General features: G+C 48.3%; 1 protein-coding gene across 1 annotated transcript in view; it reads left to right on the top strand.

Moving 5' to 3' along the window:
• The first annotated feature begins 3,383 nt into the window (after positions 1–3,383).
• The window catches only part of st6galnac3 (ST6 (alpha-N-acetyl-neuraminyl-2,3-beta-galactosyl-1,3)-N-acetylgalactosaminide alpha-2,6-sialyltransferase 3), a 230,851-nt gene continuing 220,065 nt past the window's right edge, over positions 3,384–14,169 (top strand). Inside the window, exon 1 of the mRNA XM_080196500.1 lies at positions 3,384–3,587. Within this exon, the coding sequence (XP_080052626.1) occupies positions 3,570–3,587 (18 nt within the window). The 5' untranslated portion in view covers positions 3,384–3,569. The remainder of the gene's footprint in view (positions 3,588–14,169) is intronic.

Below are 14,169 nucleotides of genomic sequence, written 5' to 3'. Positions count from 1 at the left end.
TGTATGTACTTGAGAGTGTGTATGTATGTGAGTGTGTGTCTGTGTGAGTGTGTGTGTGTGTGCGTGTGAGTGTGTGTTTGTGTGTGTGTGCGTGTGTGTGTGTGTGTCAGTGGGAGTGTGAGTGTGAGTTTGTGAGTGTATGTATCTCCAGTCAAATCCACTCTACATCCTTCTATCCTCCTCCTGTCACTCATCGACTCCCCCCATCAGCATCGACCACTGGATGTGACCTTTACTCTGCTCTCTGTGACCCTTGACTCTCCCTCTGTTACCCTGGACCCCATCACCATCCATCTCCAAACGCCTACCCTTCCTTCAGATCCCACACCCGTTATGGTGCCCAGGCCTACCCTGACTTTGCCCACTCCTGTCTATGTGCCAGCTTTCTTCTCCCCTTCAAAGACTCTCCAATGAGAAGTACATTTGCCGCCCACCCTCCCACACACTGACACCCCCACCCCACCCTAACACATCCCACTTCTCCCTCTCACTGTGACTGCTCCGTCTTACCATGGGTGCCCTTCGTTCTCCCTAACAGGTGCCACCATGGACACTACAGGCCCCCCCCAACTTACCCAAGCACTGCACTTACCCTCTGCCTTCCCAACTGCTGCCTTCAACCCACCTTCAAATCTTCCACCAGATTTGAAGGCACTTTGTGCCTTCCACATCCCTTCATATGGATACCATCTGCCGGCACCTGAGAGTGGTCTTCGAGAAGGGGGGATGGCAGCGTCAAGTGCCCAGTAATAATGGAAATCTTTGTCACCACATATAGGATGGGAACAGAGTGATTATGGTCCCCGGAAGGGAAGGGGGTTTCAGTTCAGTCGGGCAGCATGGTCGGTGTAGGCTTGGAGGGCCGAAGGGCCTGTTCCTCTGCTGTAATTTTCTTTGCTCTTTGTTCTTTATATGGCAAATTGGCTAAATTCCCACCAGCCGCTTTGTAAGATTTGACAGGGAAAGAAGATTTTGGTCTGTTGCTCTGGCAACGAGCATTCCTGAGATGCCAAGTGGGTTCCAACAATTCACCAATGGGGAAGTTCGACCCACCATTAACCCACCACCAGCGTCGCGGGAAGAAGATACTGACAGTCGGGTGACTCACTGTTTGACTCTTGCCAAATCCACCCCCCCACTCCCCCAACCCCAACAATTCCCAAAGTTGCTGCGTTTTACGTCTTGCCGGACTGAGTCTTGTCCCAAGATGTGGAAAGGGATGAACACCCTGTGCATGGTGAGTGGAGGAAATAATACCAATCGGGACAGATAATAATGATTAGGCCTCAAACTGGAGTTCAGACGAATTAGGGGGGGATCTCACAGAGACTTAAAAAATTCTAACAGGACCTGACAGGGTAGATACAGAAAGGATATTCCCGATGGTGGGGGAGTCCAGAACCAGGGGTCACAGTCTGAGGGCTCAGGGTAGACCATTTAAGAACATAAGAACATAAGAAATAGGAGCAGGAGTAGGCCATCTGGCCCTTCGAGCCTGCCCCGCCATTCAATAAGATCATGGCTGATCTGTCGTGGCTCAGTTCCACTTTCCCGCCCTCTCCCCATAACCCTTAATCCCCTCTCTTATCAAAAACCCATCAACCCGCTTCTTAAAAATATTTAGCGAGGCAGCCTCCACCACTTCAACGGGCAGAGAATTCCAGAGATTCACCACCCTTTGAGTGAAGAAGTTCCTCCTCAACTCCGTTCTGAACCGCCCCCCCTTTATCTTGAGGCTGTGCCCCCTAGTCCTACTGTCTTTTTTGAGCGGGAAGAGTCTTTCCACCTCTATCCTATCCATCCCATTCATCATCTTATACGTCTCAATGAGATCTCCCCTCATTCTTCTAAACTCTAACGAGTACAAGCCTAGTTTATTCAGCCTCTCCTCATAGCTCAACCCCCTCAACTCCGGTATCAGCCTAGTAAACCTCCTCTGCACTCCCTCCAAGGCCAAAACATCCTTGCGCAGGTGCGGCGCCCAAAACTGCACACAGTACTCCAGCTGCGGCCTCACCAATGCCCTATACAGCTGCAGCAAGACCTCCCTACTTTTATATTCAATCCCCCTCGCTATGAAGGCCAGCATCCCATTCGCCTTCCTGACCACCTGCTGCACCTGCAGGCTGGGTTTTTGCGACTCATGCACAAGGACCCCGAGGTCCCTCTGCACCGTCGCCTGCTGCAGTTTTTCGCCACGTAAGTAATAGTCCTTCCTACCATTCTTCCTACCAAAGTGGACCACCTCACACTTGCCAACATTAAATTCCATTTGCCATTTCCTGGCCCATTCGCCCAGCCTATCTAGATCCTTCTGCAGACTCTCCACACCCTCCGCACAATTTGCCTTTCCCCCAATCTTGGTGTCATCAGCAAATTTCGACACCCTACACTCGGTTCCCTCCTCCAGATCATCTATATAAATGGTAAATAGCTGAGGCCCCAGCACCGACCCCTGGGGCACCCCACTAGTCACCAACCGCCAATCCGAATAGCACCCATTGACCCCCACTCTCTGCCTCCTATTTGACAACCAATCCTCTATCCACGCTAACACCCTACCCCCAACTCCATGTCCTCTGACCTTCTGCAGTAACCTCTTGTGAGGTACCTTATCAAACGCCTTCTGAAAATCCAGAAAGACCACATCCACCGGCTCTCCTCTATCCACCGCCCTAGACACATCCTCATAGAACTCCAGTAAATTTGTCAGACACGACTTCCCTTTAATGAAACCGTGTTGCGTCTGCCCTATCAAGCAATTCCCTTCAAGATGCCTCGCAATTTCCTCCTTAATGACGGATTCTAACATTTTACCTACCACAGACGTTAAACTAACCGGCCTGTAATTCCCCGCCTTTTGCCTGGCACCCTTCTTAAACAACGGCGTAACATTAGCCGTTTTCCAATCCTCCGGCACTTCCCCGGAATCCAGCGACGTCTGGAAGGACGGAGGTGAGGAGACATTTCTTCACCCTAAGAGTGGTGAGCCTGTGGAATTCATTACCACAGGAAGTAGCTGATGCCAAAACATTGAATGTATTCAAGAGGCAGCTGGATATAGCACTTGGGGAGAAGGGGATCAAAGGTTATGGGGAGAAAGCAGGATTAGGTTATTGAGTTGGATGATCAGCCATGATTGTGACGAATGGCAGAGCAGGTTAGAAGGGCTGAATGGCCTCCTCCTGCTGCTACCTTCCATGTTTCTATGTTAGTGTGTTGGGGGCCTCGGAAGAAGCTGTGCCTCTGGATTTATGGAGCAACTTGTGAGTCATGTGATCAGAGCCAGTATTTAGTCTGGCTCCCAGCCAGTAAGAGGAGGGGAAATAGCCAACAGAGCATGGGAACAGGAAAAAAAAACTAACATGAGTAACGGATTTCAGCTGTGGAGCCTCTCCAGTTGTTCCTGCTGGGCTGACAGCAGCAAACGGCAGCACTAAGCTTCTGACAAGCCCCCTCTGCTCTGAGTACACACTGCAACTGCTTCTGTTCAAAAAAGAAAAGGGGAGGGGGGGGGGGTGTGTGGAAAAGCATCTTTCTCCCTGGTGCTGTGCAGAAGAAGGGGAGAAATGTCCTGCGTTGGCAAGGTAAGTCACCCATCTCTCAGTCAGCTGGTTACACTCGAGAACGAGGGATACGTTTCCTCTCCTGCTCCCCCTCTGCAAGGCAGACAATTCAAGCTCGCTCTCTCTAACTTGGCGACTGACTGCTGGTCGATTCTGCTCTGGTGTTTTTATTCTTCCCCGGTCTCTCTCTCTCTCTCTCTCTCTCACTGGCTGTCTGGCACACCAGCTGTAAGGGAGCAGGAATGGGGTCGGGGGGGGGGGGGGTGTGGGGTGCGGAGGAAGGAGTTTGGGGGTGGGGTTGGGGTTGGGGAGGGAGGGTGGGGGTGGTGCAGTGGTGTAGCCTCACCAAGTCTGGCGAGAGAGGCCCCAGATACTGATCTACTTTGCTGAATTCTTTCAGAAGAATTGTCTGTGTCTGTGTGTGAGCAAGAGAGAGAGAGAGGCGGGTGGGTGGGGACAGGGGGTGGTGGGGGTTGCGGGGGGGGCTGCTGAGATGAGGGATCAGTGTTGCACTGTTTCTTCCAGAGTTTGATTATCTACATCTGGTTGTTAACTTTTTATGGAAACTTCCAACAGACGGTCACTGACTTCTTTCAGGCTCCTTTCGAACTGAGTTAAAAGTTTTTAGGTTCTGGTGCCGTTCCGGCTGCTGTATTGATGTGTTCCCTGTTTATCTGTATTCATCCACCCCACCCCTTCCTTACGTAGCCCCTCAGGAGCGATTGCTTCGTTCCAATGGGTTGTGAGATAGCCAGTCAGTCCAACGCATGGATCTGCAGAGTTTGTCACATGCGAGGCTGATGGTGTTTGAATGGTTGGGTAGATGGGTTCTTTTCGAGGTCTGAGCTCCACTTCACCTTTACACTTCCCCATTGAAGTCCCTCAATGTGTTTGGTGCCTTCCCAGATGAGCCTTCTCTGTTTTGGGCGGCATGGTGGCGCAGTATTTAGCACTGCTGCCTCACTGCGCCAGGGACACGGGTTCGATTCCCGGCTTGGGTCACTGTCTGTGCAGAGTCTGCACGTTCTCCCCGTGTCTGTGTGGGTTTCCTCCGGGTGCTCCTGTTTCCTCCCACAGTTCAAAGGCTAGGTACATTTGCCATGCTGTATTGTGCCTTAGTGTCAGGGGGACTAGCGAGAGTTATGGGGTTATGGTGATAAGGCCTGGGTGCGATTGCAGACTGGATGGTCTGAATGGCCTCCTTCTTCACTTTAGGATTCTATGATCTATTTTGGTCTGTCACAAGCCAGAGTCTCCCATGAATCAGGGCAGAAGACTTTTTTTAGTTTAGTTAGGGCATCATGATCATAGTGCAGGCTTGGAGGGCCGAAGGGCCTGTTCCTGTGCTGTCCTGTTCTTTGTTCATTAAATCAGTGATAGTGTTTGACATCCTCAGGGATGCTTTGAGGACATCACTAGAGTGTTTCTGCTGTGCTCCGAGAATCCCCTGGAGTGACCTGATAGAAGTTCATACGGTTATGAGTGGCATGGACAGAGTGGACAGTCAGATGCTGTTTACTGGGTAGAAAAGTCAAGCACTAGAGGACTTAGGTTTAAGGTGTGTGGGGAAAAGTATAGAGGAGATGTGCAAGGCAAGTTTTTTTACACAGAGGGTGGTGAATGTCTGGAATGCACTGCCTGGGGAGGTGGTGGGGGCAGGTATGATAGTGGCATTTAAGGGGCAACTAGACGAATATATGAATAGGATGGGAATGGAAGGATACGGACTCCGTAATATGGTTTTAGTTTAGGCAGGCATCATGATTGGCACAGCTTGGAGGGCCGAAGGGCCTGTTCCTGTGCTGTACTGTTCTTTGAATCAATGATGTTTGATCTCCAGGGATGCTTTGAGGACATCCCAAGAGCGTTTCTGTTGTGCTCTGGGAATTTCCTGCTTTGACTGAGTTCCGAGTAGAGCAGTTGCTTTAGGGGTCTGATGTCAAGAGTATGGACTACGTGTCCCATCCGGCGGAGCTGCTTTTGAATTATTAGCACCTGGGTCCCGGGCAAGGTGATTTGGGAGAGGACGCTGGTGTTGGATCACCTTTCTTGCCAGCAGATTTGGAGGATAAATTTTCATTTATGTCTGCCTTCATCGAGGACAAGCTGTCATGATGAGGAAAATGGTTCACCTTTCCCAAGATCAAGTTGATCTTAATCGACGGGGAAGGCATTACGCTGTGGGAGATATATGGATAGGATCTTATTTTTCCAGGTGCTCAGTGAAGGGCTCATTTTCTCAGACGTTTTGGAGAACATTAACAGAGATAGAGAGAGGTATGAGTATTTGTAGAATCAACAGAGCAGAAGGAGGCCATCTGGCCCATCGAGCCTGCACTGACCACAATCCCACTCAGGCCCCTATCTCCGTAATCCCACATATTTACCCTGCTAATCCCCCTGACATTAAGGGGCAATTTAACATGGCCAATCCACCTAACCTGCACATCTTTGGACTGTGGGAGGAAACTGGAGCACCCGGAGGAAACCCATGCAGACACGGGGAGAATGTGCAAGCTCCACACAGACAGTGACCCAAGGCCGGAATTGAACCCAGCTTCCTGATGCTGCAAGGCAGCAGTGCTAACCACTGTGCCACCATTTAGCATGATGTGGAGATGCCGGTGTTGGACTGGCGTAAATACAGTTAGAAGTCTCACAACACCAGGTTAAAGTCCAACTCTATTTGTAGCAAATGCTACTAGCTTTCAGAACTGGCTGTTCCTTTATCAGGTGAGTGGGAATTCAGAACTTCCACTCACTTGACAAAGGAACAGCCAGTTCTGAAAACTAGTACCAATTAGTAGTCAGGATCTGCTGAAATTATCTGTGGGACCGGAGTGGCTTTTCCGGAACAATGTTTCCAAGCAGCAGCCTAACTGAGAGGCTGGAATTGGGTAGGTGGACATGGGATTACAGCTGAGGAGTGGAGGGGAGGAAAGGAGAGATTGAGTGGGAGAAGGTGCAAGGAGGTGGGGAATGGTGGAAGGGCATCAATAGGAAGGGCCAGAGAGATTGGAGGCAGAGTGGAGAAAGTACGTTGAGGTAGGATAGACTGTTGAGGTGGGACGTGATCACATGATGTGGAGGGTGTCAGAAGGACGTTGGCTCATGAAGGGGTGGCACGATGGCACAATGGTTAGCACTGCTGCCTCACTGCGTCAAGGACCTGAGTTCGATTCCCAGCTTGGGTCACTGTCTGTGTGGAGTTTGCAAGTTCTCCCCGTGTCTGCGTGGGTTTCTTCTGGGTGCTCTGGTTTCCTCCCACAGTCCAAAGATGTGCGGGTGAATTGGCCATGCTAAATTGCTCCTTCGTGTCAGGGGGACTAACTGGCGTAAATACATGGGGTTATGGGGGTAAGGCCTGGGTGGGATTGTGGTTCGTGCAGACTCGATGCACTGTAGCAATTCTATGATTCTAAGTAGATCTAACCACGGGGGATGTTTATTTGAAGGTGACAGAGAGAAAGCATTCCTGCTCTTCCGTGACTCGGACGCAGTGCCGGAACAGCCCTTACCTGTGTCATGCAGTGGAATTCAGCACCCTTTAGCTTCCTCATTTCACTCAGTGAGCCAGAGTTAAAGCTAAAATAGAGAAACTGCCTGAGGCTCCACAGCCTCACTGAAATATTTAATAGAAGGACCTTTGCTGGGTTGTTAGTCTGTCTCTTCATAGAATCTACAGCATGGAGACAGGCCCTTTGGCCCAAGCTCGCCCAGGCCGACCAAAAGGCCCATTTAAGCTAACCCCATTTGCCTGCATTTGGTCCATATCCCTTTCAACCTTTCCTATCCATGTATCTGTCCAAATACCTTTTACATGTTGTCAATGTTCCTGCCTCACCACTTCCTCTGGCAGCTCATTCCACATACGTATCACTCTCTGTGTAAAAAAGAGTTGCCCCTCAGGTTCCCATTAATTCTTTCCTCTCTTAACGTGTCTATGTTAATCTATGTTAATCTATGTTATCTATTAACATCTATGTTAATCTAATGTTAATCTATGTTAATGCTGCTGGGGGTCAGGGGAGGGTTGGGGGGTATGGGTGTGGGGGTAGGGTGGGGGTGCAGGGGCAGGGGTAGGGTGGGATGTGGCAGGAGTTGGGGAGCACAGTTTGTAATGTAGCGGGTTGAGGTTTGAAATTTCCCATCTGACCCTAACTCCATCTGTTTCTTTTTTGTGTTTTAAAATTACCCCCATGGTATCTCCTGTGTACCACAGTGTCGCTAGTTTATGTCACGCTTGCCGTTTTGAGAACTGCAAACCATCTAAAATGTCCAAGAATACAATTCCTTTCAGAAGCTGGAATCAGGATAAGTGACCACTGCGTTTAAAACTCAACCGATTCCCAAATTAGTTCTCACTGGAACGATAGAGGCTGAGGGGTGACCTGATAGAAGTCCACAAGATTATGAGGGGCATGTACAGAGTGGATAGTCAGAAGCTTTTTCCCAGGGTGGAAGAGTCAATTACTAGGGGGCACAGGTTTAAGGTGCGAGGGGCAAGGTTTAAAGAAGATGTACAAGGCAGAGTTTTTACACAGAGGGTGGTGGGTGCCTGGAACTTGCTGCTGGGGGAGGCAGTGGAAGTGGATACGATAATGACTTTTAAGGGGCGCCTTGGCAAATACATGAATAAGATGGGAATAGAGGGATATGGTCGACAGAAGGATAAGGGATTTTAGTTAAGATGGGCAGCATGTTTAGTACAGGCTTGGAGGGCCGAAGGGCCTGTTCCTATGCTGTAATTTTCTTTGTTCTTGTTCTTTGAAGGAAGTGTGAGGTACAATCTTACCGGCCGTCCGGTCAAATCTCCGTCCACTGCAGCGGGATGGAAATGGTGGAAATATTCCAGAGATACTACCCTCTCACCTGCTCTGGCCTCCTTGTGGCCTGCCCTTGGTGTGTATCAGCCGTCTGAAGCCATTCAGTTGCGTTAAGGGAAGCGTTGATTCACCTCCGGCTTCTCAAGGGCAATTAGGGAGGGGCAATAAACAACTGGGCCAAGCCAGCAATGCCCACATCCCAGGAAAGTTTTTTTTTAAGAAGGTCAGGCTCTTATAGAGGTCTATGAAATAATGAGGGGCGTAGATCAGCTAGATGGTCAACATCTTTTCCCAAAGGTAGGGGAGTCTAAAACTAGAAGTGAGAGGGGAGAAATACCAAAGTGTCCAGAGGGACAATTTTTTCACATAGAGGGTGGTGAGTGTCTGGAACAAGCTGCCAGAGGTAGTAGTAGAGGTGGGTACAATTTTGTCTTTTAGAAAGCATTTAGACAGTTACATGGGTAAGAGTGTATAAAGGAATATGGGCCAAATGCAGGCAATTGGGACTAACTTAATGGTAAAAATTGGGCGGCATGGACAAGTTGGATCTAAGGGCCTGTTTCCACGCTGTAAACCTCTATGACTCTATGACCTGGGTGGGATTCTCCGACTGTTCATGTCAGCAGGATTCTCCCGTTCAGCTGCAGTGAACAGAGATTTGGCTGTGCACTGAAATCTCCATTCTCTCTGGCAGTCTGTTTCCATTCTGTAAACTTCTATGACTCTATGGTTCACCACTATATAAAAGGATGAAAGAACTAACAAGACCGCGTTGTTCTTCAAGGTGTGAAACTATCAGTGGTGAATGAAAGTCAGCTGCCAGTTCACTTCAGCATGTTCTTTCTGACTGGAAGCGACTTGCTTCACATTAACAAGTGTTGAGTTGCTGCACTGTTTATACGCCAGGGAATTCACGTGGGAACATGTATCCAAACCAACACTGAGTTATGACATGTTGCTCGGGTAGTTTACACAAAGGCTGTTCTCAGCACTGCTAAAGGCTTCAGGTGAGGGGGGTTCGGAATGGTGCTGCAGGATGTGTTGAAGACGGAAATCTCTCTCTGTAGAGAGGATGGAGAATTTGGTGCACGGCCAAATCTCCGTTCACTGCAACAGGGCGCTGAGATTGTGGTGGAGGCGGATTCAATTCTCCGTTCACTGCAGCGAGAATCCTGCTGACGTGAACAGTCGGCGACTCCCGAGGGGCTTGGGGAATGGGGCGGGAAAGCAGAGTTCAGGTCAAAGCCATGACCTTGTTCCAAGGCGGAGCCGACTCGAGGAGGCTCCCAATCCTTGTGCTCTGAGAGAGGCAGAAAGTTGACGGGTGTTATGCTGTTCACAAAGTGGTGGGGGAGGTGGTTTGGGGGGGAATGTTCAGGTGGAACACAGGCTGATTCTGAAGTTTTATAGCACAGACCACAATTCTTTTCTGCTTTTATACGTAGTCCATTTTCCACAGATCGACAAAACTGTTAGACTGCAGAAGGAGGCCATTGTGCCTGCACTGGCTCTCTGAATGAACTCATCTCTCACCTGTCCCTCTCCCAACTCACCTTCTCCCTGTAACCCTGCACATCTTTCCTGTTCAGATAACAATCTAAATCTTGTTTGAATGTCTCGATTGAATCTGCCTCCACCACGCTCTCAGACAGTTCATTCCTGACTGATTTGGTTTGATTTATTATTATAACATGGATTGGTGTACAGTGAAAAATATTGTTTCTTGTGCAGTATACAGACAATGCATACTATTCATCGAGAAGGAAACAAGAGAGTGCAGAATGTAACGTTACAATCATAGCTAGGGTGTAGAGAAGGATCAATGTAATGCAAGGTAGGTCCATTCAAAGGTCTGATGGCAGCAGGGAAGAAGCTGTTCTTGAGTTGGTTGGTATGTGACCTCAGACTTTTGTACCTTTTTCCTGATGGAAGAAGACGGAAGAGAGAATGTCCGGGTTGCGTGGGGTCCTTAATTTTGCTGGCTGCTTTTCTGAAGCAATGGGAAGTGTAGACAAAGTCAATGAATGGGAGGCTGGTTTGAGTGATGGACTTGGCTTTGTTCACAACCCTTTCTTGCAGCCCTGGGCAGAGCAGGAGCCACACCAAGCTGTGATACAACCAGAAAGAATAATTTCTATGGTGCATCTGTAAACGTTGAGAAGAGTCGTAGTGGACATGGCAAATTTCCTGAGTCTTCCGAGAAAGTAGAGGCGTTGGTGGGCTTTCTTAATTATAGTGTTGACATAAGGGGACCAGGGCAGATAGTTGGTGATCTGGACACCTAAAAACTTGAAGCTCTCGACTATTTCACCCCCTTGATGTAAACAGGGCCATGTGCTCCTTTACGCTTCTTGAAGTCGATGACAGTCTTCTTCATTTTGTTGACATTGAGGGAGAGGTTATTGTTGCTGCGCCAGTTCACCAGATTCTCTATCTCGTTCCTATACTCTGCCTGGTCAGTGTTTGAGATCCAACACACAACGGTGGTGTCATCAGCAAACTTGAAAATCGAATTGGAGAGGAATTTGGCTGCACAGTCATGGATGTGTAAGGAATGTAGTAGGGGGATGAGAACATAGTCTTGTGAGGCACTAGTGTTGAAGATGATTGTGGAGGAGGTGTGGTTGCCTTTCCTTATTTTAACCACTTGCTGTGTGAAAAAAATGTTTCTCCTCATTTACTTCTTTTGTCAATGACTTTAAATATGTGCCCTCTCATTCTCAATCCTCTCGTTCTCGCTCCTCCCATGAATAGGAACAGTTTTACTTTATTGCCGATGTCCAAACCCCCTCATGATTTTATTTTGGGGTAATGGACGTGACTGTGACCTGAGGGTAAAAGAAACCTGAATGTGGTGAATAAAAGGCTGAGGCTGCTGGAAAGGTGAAATAAAAGGAGACAACACTCAACCGGTCAGGCACTGCAGAGAGAAACAGAGTGAGGGTGAGGGCGGGGAACTGGAGGCCTGAGGCAGGGAAGGGAAGACTAAGCCTCATGGTGAATGGCTTGTGGGGTGAGTGGGGAACTCTTGATCATGGGGTTCGCTCAGGTCAGCCCTTGGATCCAGAGGGTTGAGTAGAGACATTAACCTTCTGGACCTGCCAGGAAGGGTGACTAACTATCCTGTATATTAAGGGACGGTGGCACAGTGGTTAGCATTGCTGCCTCGCAGTGTCAGGGACCCAGCTTCAATTCCCAGCTTGGGTCACTGTTTTGTGTGAAGTTTGCATGTTCTCCCTGTGTCTGCATGGGTTTTCTCTGGGTGCTCCAGTCTCCTCCCACACTCCAAAGATGTGTAGGTTGGGTGGATTCGCCATGCTAAACATCCCTGGCACAGTGACCAAAGATGTGTCACTTAGGGCGTTTAGACATGGTTAATGTGTAGGGACGCGGGGTGGATAGGGGGAGAGGGCCTGGGTAAGGTGCTATGTCAGAGAGTCGGCAGACTGAATGGGCTGAATGGCCTCCTTCTGCACTGTAGCGATTGTATGGAAGGTCAAGGATAGGTTAGAAGACAAACGAAGATTAGAATAGAAAGATGCCACAGAACAAAAGACAGAGAGATTGGGAATGGTAGGGGTAGAGGAACAAAGCATTGATCCAGAGTAGGTGTTAATAGCAGAATAAAGGTCAGCGCTGTCTGAAAGCACAATAGCAGAATGTGTTAACAGCAGAAGGTCAGTGCTGACTGAAAGCACAATAGCAGAATGTGTTAATAGCAGAATAAAGGTCAGCGCTGTCTGAAAGCAAAGCATAAGAACAAATACAGACTGAGGTGCTGGGGTGGGGGAAAGAAGATACCAAATAGAAGACAGGTCTAAATTGTTGAACTCAATGTTGAGTCCGGAATGCTGTATAATGTTTAATTGGATAGTCCTCAAGTTTGAGTTGGGCTTCAGTGGAATTGTGGGATTGGTACCAGTTAATGAGTGACCTGAGCTGGACTGCAAGTCTGCAACTTGGCCAGGAGAGAGTTGATGATGCGGGGACTCCGCAAAATAATTAATAAGTTTTCTCTTTTGGCACTAGAAACACTCCCCCATTGGTCACCCAGAAACCCCCTTCCCTTCATTCGCAGTCCCGCAGTCAAATGTTCCTTATTTTGTTTGATAAAAGTCGGTCAGGCTGCTGCCAAGGCCTTTCCTGGAAGTTGCTGCCGGACCTCCTGAGGTTTGACAAACTTGGCCAACAACAGTTACATTTGAGAAGCCTAATAACATAGAGGGAGCAGGAATTGGCCAGCTTTAGACCGGGATCAGATTTTGAAGACTTAAACGCCCCCATCTGACACAAACCTGTCTTTTTATTTTGATTAAACTTCATGCCGACATCTTAGATTGATGGGCTAGTGCCAACGTTGGAAAATGTTGGGGATTTTATGCACAGGACCAGGCCAAAGAGGGATAGCAGGAAAAGGAAGTAAAAAAAAACAAAGTGGTGGATGGAGAGCAGGAGTGATTAAACGGCAAAAGGGATGATGGTGTAAGGTAAAGAAAGGGAGTGATATTGGACAGTGAAACGAACAGAGGTGGTACTAGATGAAATGTAAATGATTATGGAATGCCCAAGAGAAAATGGAAGCAAGGGATAAAATCTCAAGTTATTGACTGAGTGGAAGAAATCGTTGCTTTTGGCCTAAACTCCTTCTCACTGTGGGTAAGTCAGAGAACACTGATGTGAATCAATATCTACAATGTCTACAGCAAAGGTGCTACCCATGAGATAGTTCAGCTACTCTGTACTGCAGAGATGGAGGTCACCCAGGTGAAAGGTGCTAAGGTGGGCAGAGTGTATGATCACATTCTGACTACCTCCTATTTAATTGCACTCATAACTGATGATTTAATTACCGTCTACATTGTTGTGAAGTGGGTTTTGCATTTTGGATTGCTGCCAATGGTGTTTATCACATAATCCATAGACAGAAAAAGAATGATTGTAACAATGAATTTAACAACAATAATGGCGATAGTGGCTTTAAAATGGCTATTCAGCAGAGAGTAAAGCATGCTGGGACTTTTGGTCAATTTATAATTAAAACCAAATGCAGGTTATACAGTTGCTGTGAGCCGTGACCTGGTCTGGGAACTGTGACCTGAAGCTTCCTGTGTTGACCAAATAAGGGAAGTTGCTTGTTTTTGAGTAGACTTGGTGGCATTGAATTTTACCGCAGTTATGTGAAAGCCATGCAATTTGGACCAAGCATAATGGCGCTTATAAGGAATTTCAGTGTCTTTTCGAGTGATGTGATTGGTATCCAGTTACACAAATGGCTGGATGACAGAGAATTTTCTGGAAGCAAGTGAAAGGATTTGTGGATAAAAGATGTGTGCAGTCCTTTCTTTCTAGTGACAACTCTATAGAGATTCAGTATTGGAAGAAATATGTCCCGAAGGAACTTCTTCAGAGAAAACCACGAGGATAGATTCTGCTTAAGTTAATAGCCGAGCAGCACAAAAGGAGGCCTGTTGGCCCATCAAGTCTGTGGCGACTCTCTGACAGCGTATCTTACCCAGGCTCTCTCCCCCAACATATCCTGTGACCCCCACAAATTTCCCATGGCTACTCCATCACACCTGCGAATCTTAGGGGGATAAGTGGCAATTTAGCATGGCCAATCCACCTAATCTGCACATCTTTGGACTGTGAGAAGAAACTGGAGCACCCGGCGGAAACCCACACAGACACAGGGAGAACGTGCAATCTCCACGCCAACAGCCACCCAAGCTGGGAATCGAACCTGGGTACCTGGCACTGTGAGGCAGCAGTGTTAACAT

Source organism: Carcharhinus amblyrhynchos, chromosome 9, assembly GCF_965287045.1.
Source record: "Carcharhinus amblyrhynchos chromosome 9, sCarAmb.v2.hapA, whole genome shotgun sequence".
In the NCBI taxonomy this organism is placed as follows: Eukaryota; Metazoa; Chordata; class Chondrichthyes; order Carcharhiniformes; family Carcharhinidae; genus Carcharhinus; species Carcharhinus amblyrhynchos.
The sequence above is the reverse complement of the archived record's forward strand: the minus strand, read 5'-3'. Positions and strand labels throughout refer to the sequence as shown.